The 21,520-nt window shown below is 26.2% G+C and overlaps 4 protein-coding genes across 5 annotated transcripts; 2 read left to right on the forward strand and 2 right to left on the reverse strand.

Moving 5' to 3' along the window:
• The first annotated feature begins 1,331 nt into the window (after nucleotides 1-1,331).
• On the forward strand, nucleotides 1,332-2,332 carry LOC128960680 (protein NATD1-like). Of its 2 annotated transcripts, XM_054306837.1 has the most exons (5): nucleotides 1,335-1,450; nucleotides 1,553-1,699; nucleotides 1,770-1,829; nucleotides 1,887-1,936; nucleotides 2,093-2,323. In XM_054306837.1, the coding sequence occupies exons 2-5, from the start codon at nucleotides 1,612-1,614 to the stop codon at nucleotides 2,216-2,218; spliced, it is 324 nt and encodes a 107-aa protein (XP_054162812.1). In that variant the 5' UTR covers nucleotides 1,335-1,450; nucleotides 1,553-1,611; the 3' UTR covers nucleotides 2,219-2,323. The 2 variants fall into 2 exon arrangements, with proteins under 2 accessions (XP_054162811.1, XP_054162812.1); XM_054306836.1 differs by having other exon boundaries at nucleotides 1,332-1,699; nucleotides 2,093-2,332.
• Nucleotides 2,333-2,733: 401 nt separating this feature from the next.
• LOC128960281 (zinc finger protein 91-like) lies at nucleotides 2,734-8,861 on the reverse strand. Its single transcript, XM_054306354.1, has 7 exons — nucleotides 8,650-8,861; nucleotides 6,252-6,625; nucleotides 6,015-6,172; nucleotides 5,550-5,935; nucleotides 3,541-5,396; nucleotides 3,244-3,476; nucleotides 2,734-3,168 (listed from the first exon to the last, which is right to left on the reverse strand). Exons 2-7 carry the CDS (start codon nucleotides 6,515-6,517, stop codon nucleotides 2,882-2,884), a joined length of 3,186 nt encoding a protein of 1,061 aa, XP_054162329.1. The 5' UTR covers nucleotides 6,518-6,625; nucleotides 8,650-8,861; the 3' UTR covers nucleotides 2,734-2,881.
• A 742-nt stretch (nucleotides 8,862-9,603) lies between these two features.
• On the forward strand, nucleotides 9,604-15,372 carry LOC128960283 (zinc finger protein 91-like; the record flags this gene model as incomplete). The annotated part of the gene is made up of 7 exons (XM_054306355.1): nucleotides 9,604-9,660; nucleotides 11,647-11,852; nucleotides 12,016-12,089; nucleotides 12,169-12,443; nucleotides 12,657-14,563; nucleotides 14,628-14,860; nucleotides 14,936-15,372. Coding segments are annotated over 7 exons (3,039 nt in total), but the record flags the coding sequence as incomplete, so codon positions are not given.
• Nucleotides 15,373-20,715: 5,343 nt separating this feature from the next.
• On the reverse strand, nucleotides 20,716-21,418 carry LOC128960682 (E3 ubiquitin-protein ligase RBX1). Its single transcript, XM_054306839.1, has 2 exons — nucleotides 21,342-21,418; nucleotides 20,716-21,270 (listed from the first exon to the last, which is right to left on the reverse strand). The coding sequence occupies exon 2, from the start codon at nucleotides 21,218-21,220 to the stop codon at nucleotides 20,852-20,854; it is 369 nt and encodes a 122-aa protein (XP_054162814.1). The 5' UTR covers nucleotides 21,221-21,270; nucleotides 21,342-21,418; the 3' UTR covers nucleotides 20,716-20,851.
• Nucleotides 21,419-21,520: the final 102 nt, after the last annotated feature.

The following is a 21,520-nucleotide window of genomic DNA, read 5'->3' on the forward strand; positions in this document are numbered from 1 at the left end:
TTATTTTAAACATTATTTTTATATGCTATAATAAATTATAATAATAATAAAATAATTTAACTGATTTTTTAGGCAAAAAGTTATTATTATATTTTTATAACAAAATATGAATTTTTATTTATATAATTTATTAAACAAAAATTCCAATAAAAATAAAATGCTGTGATTTTGTGAAATATTATGTAATGTTTTTGGAATATAAGTAAAGTTAAAAATAAATTAATTTTTATAACAATTGTTTTTAATTTAAAAGTTTATTACTTAGATTACATTAATAAAAATATATTAACAATTTTTACAAGATTTTTACAATAATAAAATTTTAATACTAATATAAATAATCAAAATAACAAATATTATTAAAACCAGTTGATAATTATATTGAGGATAGAATTGATTTATTAAACTTCTAGAAAGTATAATATACTGTATATATATATATAATTATCGTCTAAAATATTTATTAATGTTTATATTACTATTCAATAATTAAAATTAAACATTTGTTTACTTTAAACAATTCAATTCTTTTTTCAAAATCAATGAAATAAAATTATTATAATTTATAATAAATATTATAATCGGATAAGTGCTTCAAAAATTGTCAATAATCATAATAATAATATAAATTTTCAAAATTATATTAAATTATGTTATTTTGTTAAATAAAATTCTGTTGTTTTATTTAAGAGAAATATTTAATAAAAAGTTTTATTTAAAATTTTTCAATTTCCTCTATTTTTTGTCGCCAATCTGTAACTAACTAATTGATGAAAATAGTTTCCAGTGTTTAAAGTTTGCCAGATTTGCGACAAAATAGAGGAAATTCTAAATTTTTAAATACTATAGAACTTTATACAGTATTCCAATATTACCGATAAGTTTTAAGATTAAAATTTAAGTAAAAACTGTCAACAAATAAATAAATTGTCGTAATTGTTGTGTCAATTGTAGTGCAGGTCAGCCCAACACAAGCACTGTATATATATTATAGTATTAGTAGTAAATTATGTAATAGTATTATATATATGTTGTAATGTTGGCTAACGAGTACTACATCTGAATATAAAATGTTTTACAGTATATTTAATTTATATATTATATACTGTAAAACATTTTATATTCATATGTAGTACTCATTAGCCAACATTACAACAACTTTTACAGTTAAGTCAAAGTAAAGGGTTTGATAACAATAAACATATATTTTTAAACAATTTGATGTAAACTTAGTTTAAATGATTTATTTATTTATTAGTTTAATAATAGTTTATTTTATTTGAATACTGTATTATAAATTATAATTTATAATACATGTAGTAATACTGTAGTGTAGTGTACAGTACAGTACAATATATGCAGAATTTTGTGTTACAAACAAATGTGATAAACGTTTATCAATAGACTAAATGATATGATATTAATATTATAGTATTGTTTGGTTTATATCGTAAGTCATATAAGTTTAGAATAAAATTAATTAATTAATTGATATTTTCTGTGAAAATCAAATCAATTGTAATGTCTTTCATGCGATCATTCGCTTCACAAGTTGTCCGCAATTATAACAATCGGATATTAAATGTCGAAAGAGTGACCAATTGGTCGACAATGAGTTCATTTCAATTGAGATCTTTGAGTGATCTTAATGTCAAACATAACTCACAAAAAAATCAGTTCTTTGTGGAGTTGGGATCAGGTCTGACATAACATACATGTTGTCTAAAGATATGATTTATAGTATTATTTAATAATATGTTTATTAATAGATAAAGCAGTCCTCGAGTATAAAGAGGTGAAACCAGGACTTCTTGATCTCTACCACACCGGTAGGTCATCTTATAATTGATTCAATCATTGATTGATTCATTTTTTTATGGTAACAGAAGTACCGAATCAATTGCGAGGTAAAGGAATCGCACAGATGTTAGCAAAGGTTTGTAATGATTTAAAACACAATTTGTTTTTACCGTAAATTTATTATAATATAATATATTTAATTTTAATCATATATTAATTTAACTCAAGTTTCAAATGTAAATTAATTGTGATAACAAAACTTAAGATAAGTTAACTATTATTTATATAATAGGAAGCGTTTGATTATATGGTTAAAAATAACATCAAAATGATTGTCAGCTGTACTTATCTACAGAAATATCTTAAAGACAACCCAAATGAAGAATATACAAAACAAGTATTTGAAAATAAACATTAAGTAATTGATTAAAATTTTAAACATATTTTATTAATGACAAATTAACAATGATTTTTATCTTCTAATATAAATCCTCCACCGATTTATTATATAATAATTAATTTTTGATAAATATAAAAATTTTATAATATAACGCTATAAGATTGCAATAAATTATTGCACAACTAAAATGTTAATCAAATTTTACATTTAAATGTATAGTAAAATTCAAGAGAGGAACACTTTATAAATCACAGTATTTGTATAATAATAATAATAATGATTATAATAATGATATAATAATAAAAATAAAATAGCATTTTAAATGACAACTATTCATTTTACATATACAGTTATATACAGTGTATACAAATATCTCACAAATAAAATTCATGTAATTTTATACGTTTGCCTAAATTTTAAGACATTTAGAAATAGTGTAATGTTATCATACAGTATAATATTTTAACTAAATTACAATCATTTTTAAAAAATAAATTATTACATTATTTAAATATGAGATATTTTACAGTATATACTGTATAATATACGGTATATAAAAGCAATAAATATTCAGCTCTTTATTAAATGTAAAATATATCAAATCATATCAAATAAAATAATTAAATATAACTCTTAATCATATAATTTACTAAAGTATGATATCTAATGACAAATCAAACTCTAATTCAAAATTTCTTTGACTGAAAATTGTTTTGATGAAAATGAAAGCTCATTATTGTTTGTTGTATTTTGTTGTCCACTCTTATCGCAACTGTTGGCCGATTCGGATGTCTCGTGAAATTTGAGAATATGGTCGTCGAGTAGAGTTTGTGTCGCAAATCCAAGCGAACAAAGAGGACATATATTAGCGCTTCTTAAGGCATGTGATCGGGTCTTACAATGACGGTTCAGATCTGATTGTGTCACACCGTTATAGTTACAGATCTGACATAAATATTGTTTAATACCTGTTTATAATATCAATATATAAATAATTAGTAAACTTAATAATTATTAATCAACCGGTAATTATCATCACTGACCCGCGTGTCTCATCATATGAACTTTAAGCTGACTATTGGTGCGACTCTGATATTCACAAAAATCACATTTAAATGGTCGCACGTCTTCATGAAAATTCATGTGACGATTGAGATCTGAAAGCGAACAAAACGTTTTGTTACAATAACTACATGGATATAAAAGTTTGCCGTCGGGACCCATCAGTGGACGACATGCCTCTTGTCGTTTAACTGGCTTTTCCACCACTCCTAACCTAATCAATCAATTTCATACTTATTATTATTATTATTACAATATTTACATTCAATTTATAATACCTTGGATTATAAGACGAAAAGAATGCTCCGTGACATTGAAGTTTAGTCTCCAAAAAGTCATTTGGATTAATATCTGGTTCTTCATTATCAGCCATTAATACTGACTCTTCTTTATCTTCTTCATTTTCATCATTATCTTCTACTTCTTGTTCATAGTTCTCTTGTTTTATTTTATTAATTTTCTCTTCAATATTCATCACTTTGTTCTCTTCTCCTGAAAGACAATCAGAATCACTAGAAAACTCTTGGGTTTTAATAATCTTTTTTAAAGGTTTTCCTTTTCGTCTTCTCTTTGATGGATTCAAATTAATCATTTGAGTCGTATCTGCTTTACAATCGGACAACTTATCGCAAATTTCTTTCGTGTCTTTATTACTATTGTTATTAAGTTTGTCTTCAATTTCTTCCCATTCTTTAATTATGTTTACATTTTCCTCTTCAGTCATCTCTTTGTCTGTCTGTCTATTAATATGTTCATCGCCTATATATTGTTTATCTTCGCTCATTACCTCTTCATTGTCTTCCATAACACTAACACTTTCATTAGCATTCAATATCTTCAGCGCAACCTTTTTTAAATTAGTCGCTACTTTTTGCTGACTATTATTACCATTACTATTACTATTACTATTACTAGAGATAGTAGTAGTATTGCTACCATTATTGCCATTATTCTTGTCTTTTCTATTCCTCTTCAATAACTCCCTTCCACTGCCATCGCTATGAAAACGGATTATATGATGTCTGAGATTCCTTTTTTCACTGAAACCGCGGCCACACGTCTTACAAATACACGGTTTAAACCCTGTGTGAACTCTTTCGTGTCTGTGAACTGAAAATATCCGATCAAACGTTTTGTCACAAAATCGACACTTGAACTGTCCCGGAGATGTTTCTTCAATATCACCCATTGTTTGTGGAAACTTTTGAGACAACTCTATAATATTTTGGTCGACATTACAAGTATGTGGTGGTGATAGTGATTGTTGTTGTTGTTGATGCTTATGTTGTTGTTGCTTATGATGTTGTGTTAACAGATCTTTGTTACGTCTAATTTGTTGTTGTTTTGTCTGTAAAATAAACTTTTTGTGTGATCTGTAATTGTTTTTCATATGCTTTAGTTCACTATTATCTTTATCTTTATCTCTATAATTAATATTTCTATTCTTAACAAAAATGTTATTATTGTTGCTCTCAAACGATTCATTTGTCGACATATTATGTCCTCCAAAGTCTGTATTGCTATTGCTGTGCATTAATGATACCAAACTTGGATTCATAAGATGATTACCATTAGTCTCGTTTTGATCCATTGCTTTATGAAGCTGTTCGTGAAGAGTCAATTCACTTCTCCATTTGAAATTAGCCCCACATTTATCACAAGTAAACTCTTTGCTTGTATTCAAATGACTGGTCTGCAGGTGCAACACAATTGGCTCTAAGCTCGGAAAAGCAAACCCGCAGAGACAGCACTTGTACAACACATAACTCTGCTCAGTAACGGGATGTATGCCCTCTAACATTGTTATCAATAGTTTTTCATTTTTAATTTCAATACTTCGTGAACCCAAATTAAACGGAGGCGCACCAAACGCCAAATCCATGTGTCCATCACTGACAATCATATTATTTTGATGGTCACTCTCATTATTCTTCACATTATTGTGTCCATCAACCGTTTTATTGTTATTATTATCATCTTCATCACCGATCTTGTCATTCAAACTGTTATCATCAATCGACTCATTCATACATTTGTCACTTATATTATCATCTCTTAAATCACAATCTTTAGACATTTGTTTTTCAGTTAATATATCACTATTTTCTTTGATATTCTTATCTGAATTTAAACACTTATTATTATTATTATTATTATCATTATTATTAAATAATTTTATATTACTATTATTTGTTTCAGTAATTTTATTACAATTTCTTTGATTTATTAAAATATTATTAATGTTGTTATTATTATCATTATTATTATTAATAGTATTAGTAATATTAATACTGTTATTATTATTATTATTATTATTATTATTATTATTATGGTATGACTTGATGTGAAAGTTTAATGAGTGCTCGTATTTAAATCCTTTACCACAGGCCAGACATACAAAAGGATGTTGAGTCATATGTCTCATCAAATGTGCCTTTAGGTCGACTTCTGTGGCAAATGTCTTATGACAGGAACTACATGGAAATGCATTGGTATTCAGCGATTCACTCCTACTCTTGTCCTCGCTTTTCGTTGGTAAACATTCTTTCTTTATTTCAGATGATTTCTTCAATGGTATATCAACTAAGTGTTCACTATTTGCAATCAAATGTTTTGACTTTTGTTTTTTTGATGACATAAATAGTCCGTGAATTTGATTTACATTAAACCCATCTGTCAGTGATTGATATGAAATAAAACAAAAACAATAATAACTGATAAATATTATGATAAATCATCTTTAAATACATACATTTAAGACTCTCCAATGTATTCATATCTAATGAATGGCGTAACATATGGCTTTCCAATTCATTTTGATCACCACTTATTTGCCCACAAATTAAACATATATTTTGACTTAAACTACTTGTCCGACTCATTAAATTATTTTCATTTGATTTACCACTTCTGTATATAATAATAATAATTTAAAACAATTACAATAACCTTATTTCAAATCTCAACTCTATTTGTATCAAACACTAACCCGAAAGCTGTATTCATGTCAATCAAGTGAGACATCGCAGTGGCCGCTGATATGGCCGATACTGTCATTGGGTTATCCAATAACCTTAAGTGTTGACTCATTGATAACAACGATGACATACTACTTGGTGCAGGTATTAAGGCATGAGTTGAATCCAATGATACCGAACCCGTTGAAAGATTATCACTTTTGCCTCTTTTTAAACACTTTGCAACCGATAAATCCAATTCATGACTTTCTGTCTCTAAAGCTGTCATTCTTTCCATTAGATGTCTTCATATGTCTTAATACATCCTTATCTACCTATCTATCTATCTTTCATATCAATGTGTCTTCTTTTTCTTCTATCTTATATATCATATGTTGTTAATCATCTAATCATTAACCAAACAAACAATCAAATAAATGTTATAATTGTTATATTTATTATCACAATATTCCTATACTATACTAATGTTCTAATGTATTGATAATATTGCCAACAAATTCAATATAAATTTATTTATTATCAAATGTATGCTTTTGTAGTCAAACATTATTCAATAGACAAGTAATAGCAAAGAGGAAGTGATGCCTTCAATGTTGTAATTAATGCTCACAAGTCAGCACTGGTAGTACAATAGTGGTAACCGGTGTGTCACTTGCTTTATACATTCAATTATATAATAGCAATGGTTTCTATCCTCTCATCGGTAATAAACTCTTAATGCATGATATCATGTGAACGCAGAGCTATAGACCGTGCCATCCATACCAGCCTTTCCTTTACAACTGACACAACCGACACTACCATTCCTACTATAAACTCGTGCCAAAAGCAACTCAAGGATAGAATCAAAGAATGAATGAATCAAAGAGAGAAAAAACAAAGACTAAGAGTCTGAGAGTGACATCAAATGCATTGCAATTACTATTTGCCAGACATTGGGTTCACATGTAATGCATTTTTAGTGACCATTATCTCAATACAAATGCAATTCAAATCAATTTCAAGAGTCACTCAAAATTGCAAAAGTTTTGCACATTTTCACAAATGCGTGCTTTCATTGCATTCAAAGCACACCTGCATTGCTATCAATACATTACAATAGCTGAAGGACTGGTAGTGAACCTGTCGTGACATGAGATATGAAACGAGTGTTTAAAACACGCACTCATATAGTCTATACCTCTATAGTCTGTATTAGAGTTAGGGTTGTCTATAGTCTCGACTCAAGCATTACTGACTAATAATAATAATAATAATAATAATAAGCTTTTCTCGTATTTATTGCTTTTATCATTCGTTTGCTGAGAACGTGCTTTCAGTCAATGCGAGTATATATATAGTATACGGTATATACATATAATATTGTGTGTGTGTGTGTGTGTGTGTGTATGTGACTGTGTGTGTGAATACAGTGAGACAAGTGTTATAAAATGAGGACATATTATTAAACTGAGTCTCTCGTTATTTGGTCGACTCGTAGACATAAATGCTTACAATATCTCTATCTTATAGCACATATAGCCTAAGCCTATGACTTGACCAACACTTACAGTCACTTTCAGACACTATTTGTTTCTATAGATTTTCGGCACTAATATTGCAATACAATACTCAATAAACAAACATTTCATACATAGTATGACAGACACTACTGTACTACCGATTCACCCAAACATAGGCCAACTCCACCTTCCAATAGATAATCGACACTTAAATACAACCTATTCATGCATGACTGGCCCCATAAACTAGCTATTGGACACCTGTGCCCTTATATCAGTGCTCATACATTGGTATGCCTGGTCATCCCACTTATACACCTGCTATTGACACTACTGTCGTTACACTAGTGGCATATGATTGCCATTGTTTGCTACAACTGGGGTCACCAAAGTGTCAAAATATATAAACATAATATAATATATATAAAGTTTAGATCATTAAAACAAAATATCATTAATTCATTAACATTATTATCAATATTAAACAATATATCATATCATACTCTATATGCATATCATATTAATATACATTTTTAAAACTATTTTTATATTAATACCCACTATAATGACAAATATTTATTATTTATTTTTATTAATTACTATATAATTAATATTAACAAATCACTATTTGTCTAATTTATCATATCATATGATATTACACAGTATATTGTAAAATATATTTCATTATAATTACTATTATTATTATTATTATTATTATTATTATTATTATTATTATTATTATTATTATTACTACTACTACTACTACTACTACTTTAATCAATTAATTATAATAATAATACTAAATATTATTGAATAATTCAATAATCAATTGCTATTTCAATGTTTATATAATACTGTATTATATGTTAATATCGCAACTCTTCATTCAATAACCAATTGGACTAACCTTTCATACACTTGTCGTGTCTTACAAACCATTCAATTACTTCCTCATCCATGTCTTCACGTCGATGACAATATTACTATCACTATAACTCATGTCTTCATATATCTTGATTGATGACAATTAAATCGGTTTACAATTAATTGATGACACGTTTAGCTCACAATTGGACAGACAGTCAAACATTGATACAAACAAACACTCAATACATTACATTCAATGTATTTTTAATGAATTATTCATTTGTAATACTTTTAGTTTTGTAATACAATTAGAAAAATGTAAACAAATTTAATTTTAATGTAAAATATATTTATTAATCTTAAAATAAATAATTATTAATTAAATATTGACTAAAATTTAATTTAATTGTGTGTTTAATAACGTTATTAATGTTTACACCATTAGTATAGAGTGTCGCCAACTGTTATCCGCTTTATTAGTATAATTCATCCATATTTGGTTACCATAGATACAAATAGTAAATAAATAGTTTTCAAATAGTTTTTATAAATATACTGTACTGTACTGTGTATAGTATAGTGTGTATATACTGTATATTAACTATAAACATAACATTCATTATAGACATTGAATGTAATGTATTGAGTGTTTGTTTGTATCAATGTTTGACTGTCTGTCCAATTGTGAGCTAAACGTGTCATCAATTAATTGTAAACCGATTTAATTGTCATCAATCAAGATATATGAAGACATGAGTTATAGTGATAGTAATATTGTCATCGACGTGAAGACATGGATGAGGAAGTAATTGAATGGTTTGTAAGACACGACAAGTGTATGAAAGGTTAGTCCAATTGGTTATTGAATGAAGAGTTGCGATATTAACATATAATACAGTATTATATAAACATTGAAATAGCAATTGATTATTGAATTATTCAATAATATTTAGTATTATTATTATAATTAATTGATTAAAGTAGTAGTAGTAGTAGTAGTAGTAATAATAATAATAATAATAATAATAATAATAATAATAATAATAATAATAATAATAGTAATTATAATGAAATATATTTTACAATATACTGTGTAATATCATATGATATGATAAATTAGACAAATAGTGATTTGTTAATATTAATTATATAGTAATTAATAAAAATAAATAATAAATATTTGTCATTATAGTGGGTATTAATATAAAAATAGTTTTAAAAATGTATATTAATATGATATGCATATAGAGTATGATATGATATATTGTTTAATATTGATAATAATGTTAATGAATTAATGATATTTTGTTTTAATGATCTAAACTTTATATATATTATATTATGTTTATATATTTTGACACTTTGGTGACCCCAGTTGTAGCAAACAATGGCAATCATATGCCACTAGTGTAACGACAGTAGTGTCAATAGCAGGTGTATAAGTGGGATGACCAGGCATACCAATGTATGAGCACTGATATAAGGGCACAGGTGTCCAATAGCTAGTTTATGGGGCCAGTCATGCATGAATAGGTTGTATTTAAGTGTCGATTATCTATTGGAAGGTGGAGTTGGCCTATGTTTGGGTGAATCGGTAGTACAGTAGTGTCTGTCATACTATGTATGAAATGTTTGTTTATTGAGTATTGTATTGCAATATTAGTGCCGAAAATCTATAGAAACAAATAGTGTCTGAAAGTGACTGTAAGTGTTGGTCAAGTCATAGGCTTAGGCTATATGTGCTATAAGATAGAGATATTGTAAGCATTTATGTCTACGAGTCGACCAAATAACGAGAGACTCAGTTTAATAATATGTCCTCATTTTATAACACTTGTCTCACTGTATTCACACACACAGTCACATACACACACACACACACACACACACAATATTATATGTATATACCGTATACTATATATATACTCGCATTGACTGAAAGCACGTTCTCAGCAAACGAATGATAAAAGCAATAAATACGAGAAAAGCTTATTATTATTATTATTATTATTATTAGTCAGTAATGCTTGAGTCGAGACTATAGACAACCCTAACTCTAATACAGACTATAGAGGTATAGACTATATGAGTGCGTGTTTTAAACACTCGTTTCATATCTCATGTCACGACAGGTTCACTACCAGTCCTTCAGCTATTGTAATGTATTGATAGCAATGCAGGTGTGCTTTGAATGCAATGAAAGCACGCATTTGTGAAAATGTGCAAAACTTTTGCAATTTTGAGTGACTCTTGAAATTGATTTGAATTGCATTTGTATTGAGATAATGGTCACTAAAAATGCATTACATGTGAACCCAATGTCTGGCAAATAGTAATTGCAATGCATTTGATGTCACTCTCAGACTCTTAGTCTTTGTTTTTTCTCTCTTTGATTCATTCATTCTTTGATTCTATCCTTGAGTTGCTTTTGGCACGAGTTTATAGTAGGAATGGTAGTGTCGGTTGTGTCAGTTGTAAAGGAAAGGCTGGTATGGATGGCACGGTCTATAGCTCTGCGTTCACATGATATCATGCATTAAGAGTTTATTACCGATGAGAGGATAGAAACCATTGCTATTATATAATTGAATGTATAAAGCAAGTGACACACCGGTTACCACTATTGTACTACCAGTGCTGACTTGTGAGCATTAATTACAACATTGAAGGCATCACTTCCTCTTTGCTATTACTTGTCTATTGAATAATGTTTGACTACAAAAGCATACATTTGATAATAAATAAATTTATATTGAATTTGTTGGCAATATTATCAATACATTAGAACATTAGTATAGTATAGGAATATTGTGATAATAAATATAACAATTATAACATTTATTTGATTGTTTGTTTGGTTAATGATTAGATGATTAACAACATATGATATATAAGATAGAAGAAAAAGAAGACACATTGATATGAAAGATAGATAGATAGGTAGATAAGGATGTATTAAGACATATGAAGACATCTAATGGAAAGAATGACAGCTTTAGAGACAGAAAGTCATGAATTGGATTTATCGGTTGCAAAGTGTTTAAAAAGAGGCAAAAGTGATAATCTTTCAACGGGTTCGGTATCATTGGATTCAACTCATGCCTTAATACCTGCACCAAGTAGTATGTCATCGTTGTTATCAATGAGTCAACACTTAAGGTTATTGGATAACCCAATGACAGTATCGGCCATATCAGCGGCCACTGCGATGTCTCACTTGATTGACATGAATACAGCTTTCGGGTTAGTGTTTGATACAAATAGAGTTGAGATTTGAAATAAGGTTATTGTAATTGTTTTAAATTATTATTATTATATACAGAAGTGGTAAATCAAATGAAAATAATTTAATGAGTCGGACAAGTAGTTTAAGTCAAAATATATGTTTAATTTGTGGGCAAATAAGTGGTGATCAAAATGAATTGGAAAGCCATATGTTACGCCATTCATTAGATATGAATACATTGGAGAGTCTTAAATGTATGTATTTAAAGATGATTTATCATAATATTTATCAGTTATTATTGTTTTTGTTTTATTTCATATCAATCACTGACAGATGGGTTTAATGTAAATCAAATTCACGGACTATTTATGTCATCAAAAAAACAAAAGTCAAAACATTTGATTGCAAATAGTGAACACTTAGTTGATATACCATTGAAGAAATCATCTGAAATAAAGAAAGAATGTTTACCAACGAAAAGCGAGGACAAGAGTAGGAGTGAATCGCTGAATACCAATGCATTTCCATGTAGTTCCTGTCATAAGACATTTGCCACAGAAGTCGACCTAAAGGCACATTTGATGAGACATATGACTCAACATCCTTTTGTATGTCTGGCCTGTGGTAAAGGATTTAAATACGAGCACTCATTAAACTTTCACATCAAGTCATACCATAATAATAATAATAATAATAATAATAATAATAATAACAGTATTAATATTACTAATACTATTAATAATAATAATGATAATAATAACAACATTAATAATATTTTAATAAATCAAAGAAATTGTAATAAAATTACTGAAACAAATAATAGTAATATAAAATTATTTAATAATAATGATAATAATAATAATAATAATAAGTGTTTAAATTCAGATAAGAATATCAAAGAAAATAGTGATATATTAACTGAAAAACAAATGTCTAAAGATTGTGATTTAAGAGATGATAATATAAGTGACAAATGTATGAATGAGTCGATTGATGATAACAGTTTGAATGACAAGATCGGTGATGAAGATGATAATAATAACAATAAAACGGTTGATGGACACAATAATGTGAAGAATAATGAGAGTGACCATCAAAATAATATGATTGTCAGTGATGGACACATGGATTTGGCGTTTGGTGCGCCTCCGTTTAATTTGGGTTCACGAAGTATTGAAATTAAAAATGAAAAACTATTGATAACAATGTTAGAGGGCATACATCCCGTTACTGAGCAGAGTTATGTGTTGTACAAGTGCTGTCTCTGCGGGTTTGCTTTTCCGAGCTTAGAGCCAATTGTGTTGCACCTGCAGACCAGTCATTTGAATACAAGCAAAGAGTTTACTTGTGATAAATGTGGGGCTAATTTCAAATGGAGAAGTGAATTGACTCTTCACGAACAGCTTCATAAAGCAATGGATCAAAACGAGACTAATGGTAATCATCTTATGAATCCAAGTTTGGTATCATTAATGCACAGCAATAGCAATACAGACTTTGGAGGACATAATATGTCGACAAATGAATCGTTTGAGAGCAACAATAATAACATTTTTGTTAAGAATAGAAATATTAATTATAGAGATAAAGATAAAGATAATAGTGAACTAAAGCATATGAAAAACAATTACAGATCACACAAAAAGTTTATTTTACAGACAAAACAACAACAAATTAGACGTAACAAAGATCTGTTAACACAACATCATAAGCAACAACAACATAAGCATCAACAACAACAACAATCACTATCACCACCACATACTTGTAATGTCGACCAAAATATTATAGAGTTGTCTCAAAAGTTTCCACAAACAATGGGTGATATTGAAGAAACATCTCCGGGACAGTTCAAGTGTCGATTTTGTGACAAAACGTTTGATCGGATATTTTCAGTTCACAGACACGAAAGAGTTCACACAGGGTTTAAACCGTGTATTTGTAAGACGTGTGGCCGCGGTTTCAGTGAAAAAAGGAATCTCAGACATCATATAATCCGTTTTCATAGCGATGGCAGTGGAAGGGAGTTATTGAAGAGGAATAGAAAAGACAAGAATAATGGCAATAATGGTAGCAATACTACTACTATCTCTAGTAATAGTAATAGTAATAGTAATGGTAATAATAGTCAGCAAAAAGTAGCGACTAATTTAAAAAAGGTTGCGCTGAAGATATTGAATGCTAATGAAAGTGTTAGTGTTATGGAAGACAATGAAGAGGTAATGAGCGAAGATAAACAATATATAGGCGATGAACATATTAATAGACAGACAGACAAAGAGATGACTGAAGAGGAAAATGTAAACATAATTAAAGAATGGGAAGAAATTGAAGACAAACTTAATAACAATAGTAATAAAGACACGAAAGAAATTTGCGATAAGTTGTCCGATTGTAAAGCAGATACGACTCAAATGATTAATTTGAATCCATCAAAGAGAAGACGAAAAGGAAAACCTTTAAAAAAGATTATTAAAACCCAAGAGTTTTCTAGTGATTCTGATTGTCTTTCAGGAGAAGAGAACAAAGTGATGAATATTGAAGAGAAAATTAATAAAATAAAACAAGAGAACTATGAACAAGAAGTAGAAGATAATGATGAAAATGAAGAAGATAAAGAAGAGTCAGTATTAATGGCTGATAATGAAGAACCAGATATTAATCCAAATGACTTTTTGGAGACTAAACTTCAATGTCACGGAGCATTCTTTTCGTCTTATAATCCAAGGTATTATAAATTGAATGTAAATATTGTAATAATAATAATAATAAGTATGAAATTGATTGATTAGGTTAGGAGTGGTGGAAAAGCCAGTTAAACGACAAGAGGCATGTCGTCCACTGATGGGTCCCGACGGCAAACTTTTATATCCATGTAGTTATTGTAACAAAACGTTTTGTTCGCTTTCAGATCTCAATCGTCACATGAATTTTCATGAAGACGTGCGACCATTTAAATGTGATTTTTGTGAATATCAGAGTCGCACCAATAGTCAGCTTAAAGTTCATATGATGAGACACGCGGGTCAGTGATGATAATTACCGGTTGATTAATAATTATTAAGTTTACTAATTATTTATATATTGATATTATAAACAGGTATTAAACAATATTTATGTCAGATCTGTAACTATAACGGTGTGACACAATCAGATCTGAACCGTCATTGTAAGACCCGATCACATGCCTTAAGAAGCGCTAATATATGTCCTCTTTGTTCGCTTGGATTTGCGACACAAACTCTACTCGACGACCATATTCTCAAATTTCACGAGACATCCGAATCGGCCAACAGTTGCGATAAGAGTGGACAACAAAATACAACAAACAATAATGAGCTTTCATTTTCATCAAAACAATTTTCAGTCAAAGAAATTTTGAATTAGAGTTTGATTTGTCATTAGATATCATACTTTAGTAAATTATATGATTAAGAGTTATATTTAATTATTTTATTTGATATGATTTGATATATTTTACATTTAATAAAGAGCTGAATATTTATTGCTTTTATATACCGTATATTATACAGTATATACTGTAAAATATCTCATATTTAAATAATGTAATAATTTATTTTTTAAAAATGATTGTAATTTAGTTAAAATATTATACTGTATGATAACATTACACTATTTCTAAATGTCTTAAAATTTAGGCAAACGTATAAAATTACATGAATTTTATTTGTGAGATATTTGTATACACTGTATATAACTGTATATGTAAAATGAATAGTTGTCATTTAAAATGCTATTTTATTTTTATTATTATATCATTATTATAATCATTATTATTATTATTATACAAATACTGTGATTTATAAAGTGTTCCTCTCTTGAATTTTACTATACATTTAAATGTAAAATTTGATTAACATTTTAGTTGTGCAATAATTTATTGCAATCTTATAGCGTTATATTATTAATATATTACATATTTTTAATTTTTGGTGGTGGAAATTTAAATCATTATTTTGATTTTATTTATTTGTAAATTTTATGTGTTTTTGTAATTATATTATGTAAAATATTAGTTAAATTTGTATTTAGTTATTTATAAATTTAAATTGTACACATTGTTTATAGCAATTTAAAATTCATTATTTATATAATTAAATCATTAGATTTTGTTACATTATACTTATTATTAGATTATTGTGGATTAGAAATTAAATAAAAAAATTAATTCGTTTTTTAACAATAATTGTTTTATTTAAGATTAATTGTCTTAATATACCGGTACGTATATTTTAAGTAACAGTATTTGTAATAATTTCTGAGTTATATAAAGTAAATTTATAATACTCTATCAATTTTAATTAATTCAATAATTATTATTTAATTCAAAATTAGTAGTTGACTTATGTTAAACATTTTTGTTAAATTAGTCTAAAATTTGATAACATTACTAAAACAAACTTAAACTTTATAAAAATCCGATACACAGTTAGATTTTTGTAATTTAATAAAAAAAAATATAAGCAAAAAATCTGTTTATTGCAATAAATTTATTATTTAAATTATAAATTTCACTTAAATAAACCATTTTTTAAAACTGAATTATTCAAACTATTGATAGATATTGTTTTATTAAATGTATAAATGAGTTGTATTATTGAAAATGGATTTTATAATTAAATCAGTCTTTCAATATAATTACAGCTAAATTATCTTAATTTAATAACAAAATATTGATTCTAAGCAATACTTCTCCAATGATTTTGTTATATTAATTTATAAACATTTGTCAGTCATAACTAGTGCATCAAAAAATATTTATTTGAAAATTGAAAATATTTAATAAAATATATTAGTATTTATCTATTATAATTTTTGATTAAAGTAGATGGGTAATTATTTTTAATTATTATATTATAAATATAATCTAGTTCAGTTTTTTAATAAATATGCTGTATTACTAATGTATATGATATAGCTCTGTGAACTAATGCTCTTATTACTGATATTTTATAATTAATTGAATGATCTATATATTTAAAATTTAAATGTATGTTATAGTATGTATTTTTTATAAACATTTGTTATTAATTTATTTTGGATTTTTTATTATTAAAATATCTAAAAACTGGTAAAATATTGTTTATTTATATTTATTGTGTAAATATTATAGTTTTATTCTAATTGTGATAACAAAAATGATATCATTTAATAGTAATTAAGTATATTTATATTTTAGATTATATTAATTTATATGATATTTATATGATATTATTGTTTATTTTAAATCAATTAATTAAAAAATTTTATATTGCAATTTAATTGTAATATAAATTTATATTATTTATATAAACATTACATATCCTGTAATATTATAAGTCCTCTCAAAACATCCCAAACATACCAAAAAAGTAGACAAAAACTGTTAGTTTATTAACAGTTATATAATCACTGAATATGTGACACTTGTATTGGTGTCGAAACATATATCTGTCCGCTTAAAGACCTGAGTTTCGGGTGACCCTTGATATCAATTGTAAGTGAAATTTTAAAATATTTTATAATTATGTGCTTTGATATCAATATAACATTAAATAAATTTAAATAGTTTTTCATATATTGTTTCTCTCTTCTTGTTTTTAAACTTCAAAATAGTTTAATTAACGTTATGTAAGCAAAAAGTCTGAATTTTATTCATTCATATAATATCATCTGAAATACCTTTGATATGATCTTAAAATATAATAATTGGTTTTTTGTTTGCATTTTATTAAAAAATAAATTATCGCCAAAAAATTGTTGATTTTAGTTACCTATGCATTGGTGTAATAAGTTTTAGGTGATGTGCACCGGTATGTGTTTTAATCACAATTTTTTTGGCGATAATTTATTTTTTAATAAAATGCAAACAAAAAACCAATTATTATATTTTAAGATCATATCAAAGGTATTTCAGATGATATTATATAATTCAGACTTTTTGCTTACATAACGTTAATTAAACTATTTTGAAGTATAGAAACAATTTCATTCAATATATATTTATTTATATAATTTATCTGTTACATTAAGCGCACAATGAAACCAACACTTTGAAAACAAAACATTGAAAAAATAGTATTACTGTCTATGTGTTAGAAATTACATGATGTCATCAATCGTATAATAAACTATACAATTGTTGGTATGAAAGTGTTGGTATGATTGTGCGCTTATTGTTAGTCAAATAAAACAAAATATTATTATCTAAAATAAAAAGTACCAAAACTTTATATACAAAAAGTAATAGAAGAAGAATCATGAGATCATGAGTTGATTTTAAATCTAGAATTCAAAGATTTTTGTTATCAAATATAAAATATCTTTTATTTAAAGCTTTTAATAGTTGGAGGAAAAGAATGATCAGTTTATTCTGTCATTGAATAACTACTTTAACTAATTGTAAACAAAAATCCTAATAAAATACTGACTTCAGAACTAATAGCAATTGCTATATCTGTATATAATATTTAAATAATATTAAAATTAAAATTAATTTTGGAATAATGTATTTTATTATTGTTTGATATCTCCCATACAATCAAACATTTATTGCTATACAGTATTATTTGGTACTATATTTATAGACTAACTTATTTAGTAATTTTAAATAAATTCTAATTTTTAAAGTGATTTATAAAAAATTAAATCATAAAGAATATGCAAAACATTTAATTATTGTAAATAACAATTAAATCATCAATTTTTACAATACAAGAGAATTAACATTTATATATTATAAATAGTATTATTAATAGTGTATTAACAAAGTATAGTGATGTTACAACAAAAAATACTTTTTAAAATGTAATTTTAGACAAATTAAAATTAATTATTTAACCATTTTTCGATATATTAACTTATAGATTTGGTGGTAATTTTATGAACGACTTCATAAAACAAATTAATTTATATTTATATCTCGATATTTATTTATAGAAATATTTGTTATTTATTATTATCAATATATAATTACAGTATTATAATATATTTAAATAGTTTAGAATAAATAATCATTTTTGTCTAATAATTCACACAAAAAATCTATTTTATAGAGTTTGTAATTAACTTGATTTAATTCATTAAATAGTAAGTAAATTTAACTTAAAATGTCCATGCTACATACTTCAACATTGTACAGTAACTACTAATTGTAAAATACTGAAAGTTTACTTCAAAAATACTATACAATGCAATGTTTAGTCAAGTAAACTATAAAATAAGTTATTTATCACATATATAATAGTTATATATAGTATAGTATAGAATCTATACTACTGTATATCTATATTATAAATGATAAATGATAGCTACTAATGATAAAATATTGAGTATTGTATTGTATTTAAGTATTAAATTATCGAGAATCACAGTTAAAATTATATTTATTTTAATTTATTTTAAAAATGTATTAATTTTTTCAAATATTTTGCTTATATTAAAATATTTATATAAAAATAACATAAATCATTAATATTTATAAATATATTGTACATTTAAGAATTAATATAAGATTATAATAGATAAACCAATATTTAGTTATACTTGGTCAATTTAACCCGTAACTATTAACTATAAATATAGTAACTATTGATTTGTTTGATACACATTAATAAAATTAATAAAATTGATTGCAAATAAATAACTAATATTGACTTAGTTTGCTAAACATATTATTTTTATATTAGAATATAACAAACATATAATAACAGATATAATGTATAATTTGTTAAATCATTATTATTGTTATGAAATCTAAACTATGATCGATAGCTTTAACCTGTTATCCAATATCTTAATGAATATTTAATAATAACTTTAGATATTTGCATAAAAGCCTACACTTTATTATATCGAAGACATATAAAAGCTAATACCAAAAAAGATTTATAATATTCAATGTTTAATATTACAAAGTTTTCTAACTTGGAGTAACTGTTTTATCATTTAAGCCATGAATTATAATTGTAATATCATTTCATTGCCACTAATCTGTGTTATAATTGCTTTATTTTCTATAACGAATCACATGACTGAAGCAAATGGTACTAAATTTGTTGAATATATATATATTTTTAGTTAATAATACTATTTAATAAAAAGATTAAAAAACTTTTTTCTATATTTTTAAGGCAAAAAATGTCAACAATATGGTCACTCATGTCTTGGAGGACATGGAAAACGCAGTGACGAGATGTCATCACCAGTTGTTCAACACTTTTCTGATTTGCAACGAATAAATGATCCGATTTTGGAAAGAATGGCAAATCTTTTGCGAGTTTTAGTTAATCAAAGGATGGATTGGTTGCAGAAACAGACCACTCAATCGGATAATGAGGTTCAGAGTCGAGTAGATTTTGATGTCATTAATAAATAGTTTATTTTATTACCATTTAATGTTAATTTAGTTTTTTGTTTAATTTAAATTTTATACCGAACTTAATAATTTCAAATATGTTTGATATTTAATTTTGTTTACATTAAATTGTAAATATTAAATTAAACTTAAATTAAACTTAAATTAAACTTAAATTAAACTTAAATTAAACTTAAATTAAAGCTATATTTACCGGTAATCTAGAAATCTAATAATTCAACTATAATTTATTTTAATAATAATTATTAATTAAAATATTTTCACTTGTGTTAAATTGCTTTTACACAAAAAAACAATAAAACTATATTTAAAACAAAATAATTATCACAAATTGAATTATAAATTATAAAAAAGTTAAATATTATCATTAATGTAATTGTTATACATTTAGTCAATATAAAATAAATAGCAATTTAAAAAATTATCAATTTATTAATTTTCAAATGACAATACATTAAATTCTCATTTATTATTATTATTTAGTTTTATTATAATATTATAGTTTAGTTATTAAATATTAATTAATAATAAAAATTATCGATATTTCAATCAAAAAATGTATTTGAATAATGAAATCATAAGTTTATTAAGTGTTGTTAAAGTGTATCAATCAATCAATCAGAGGTCAAATGTTGATCATTAGTGACCGTACTTCTGGAACTCCCACTCTCTGTTGTCGAGAGGACAGACCTGTCTTGTCTTAAGCCATCGTGAGATACAATGAAAGTGAAAGGCATGGTTACAGACACCCCACGCAACGGTACACTCTTCACTGGTAGCAGAGGCCTGATTGGCCTGACATTCAATACACAGATCCATAATATGATTACGACAAATGGCACAGTTGTCTACCACTATATCCCAGGCCCACAACGCAACGGCTGACCACTTCTTTACTTCAAACCGTTTACGTCCGGCCACTGCTTGTGTTGAACTCGACGGTAACTCTGCGTTATTCACTTCTCCATTGTTGCCATCGGTGTCCATCTCGTCTTCGTAATCGGCCATCGCTTATAATATATGATATATATATGAGCTATAAGTGGATCAAATGGTCACTAATGAAGACAAAGATATAAATGAAATGATTTAGTCATCAATTAAGTCAAACAATCCATTCATTCATTACATTCATTGCGCACTCATTCAGTCACACACTTTGGCGTACAGTTTGTATGTGTTTTGTGTTGATTGTTATCATTACTTACAATACTTTATATCTACAAACAATAAAGTCATTGTATTCTACAGTAATATATGTCCCCCTTTTCATACATTACAACACATTATATATGAATTGACTTTTAT

This window comes from Oppia nitens, unplaced genomic scaffold (genome assembly GCF_028296485.1).
Source record: "Oppia nitens isolate AA-2021 unplaced genomic scaffold, nextdenovo-longstitch-racon4-pilon3 scaffold4_pilon_pilon_pilon, whole genome shotgun sequence".
In the NCBI taxonomy this organism is placed as follows: domain Eukaryota; kingdom Metazoa; phylum Arthropoda; class Arachnida; order Sarcoptiformes; family Oppiidae; genus Oppia; species Oppia nitens.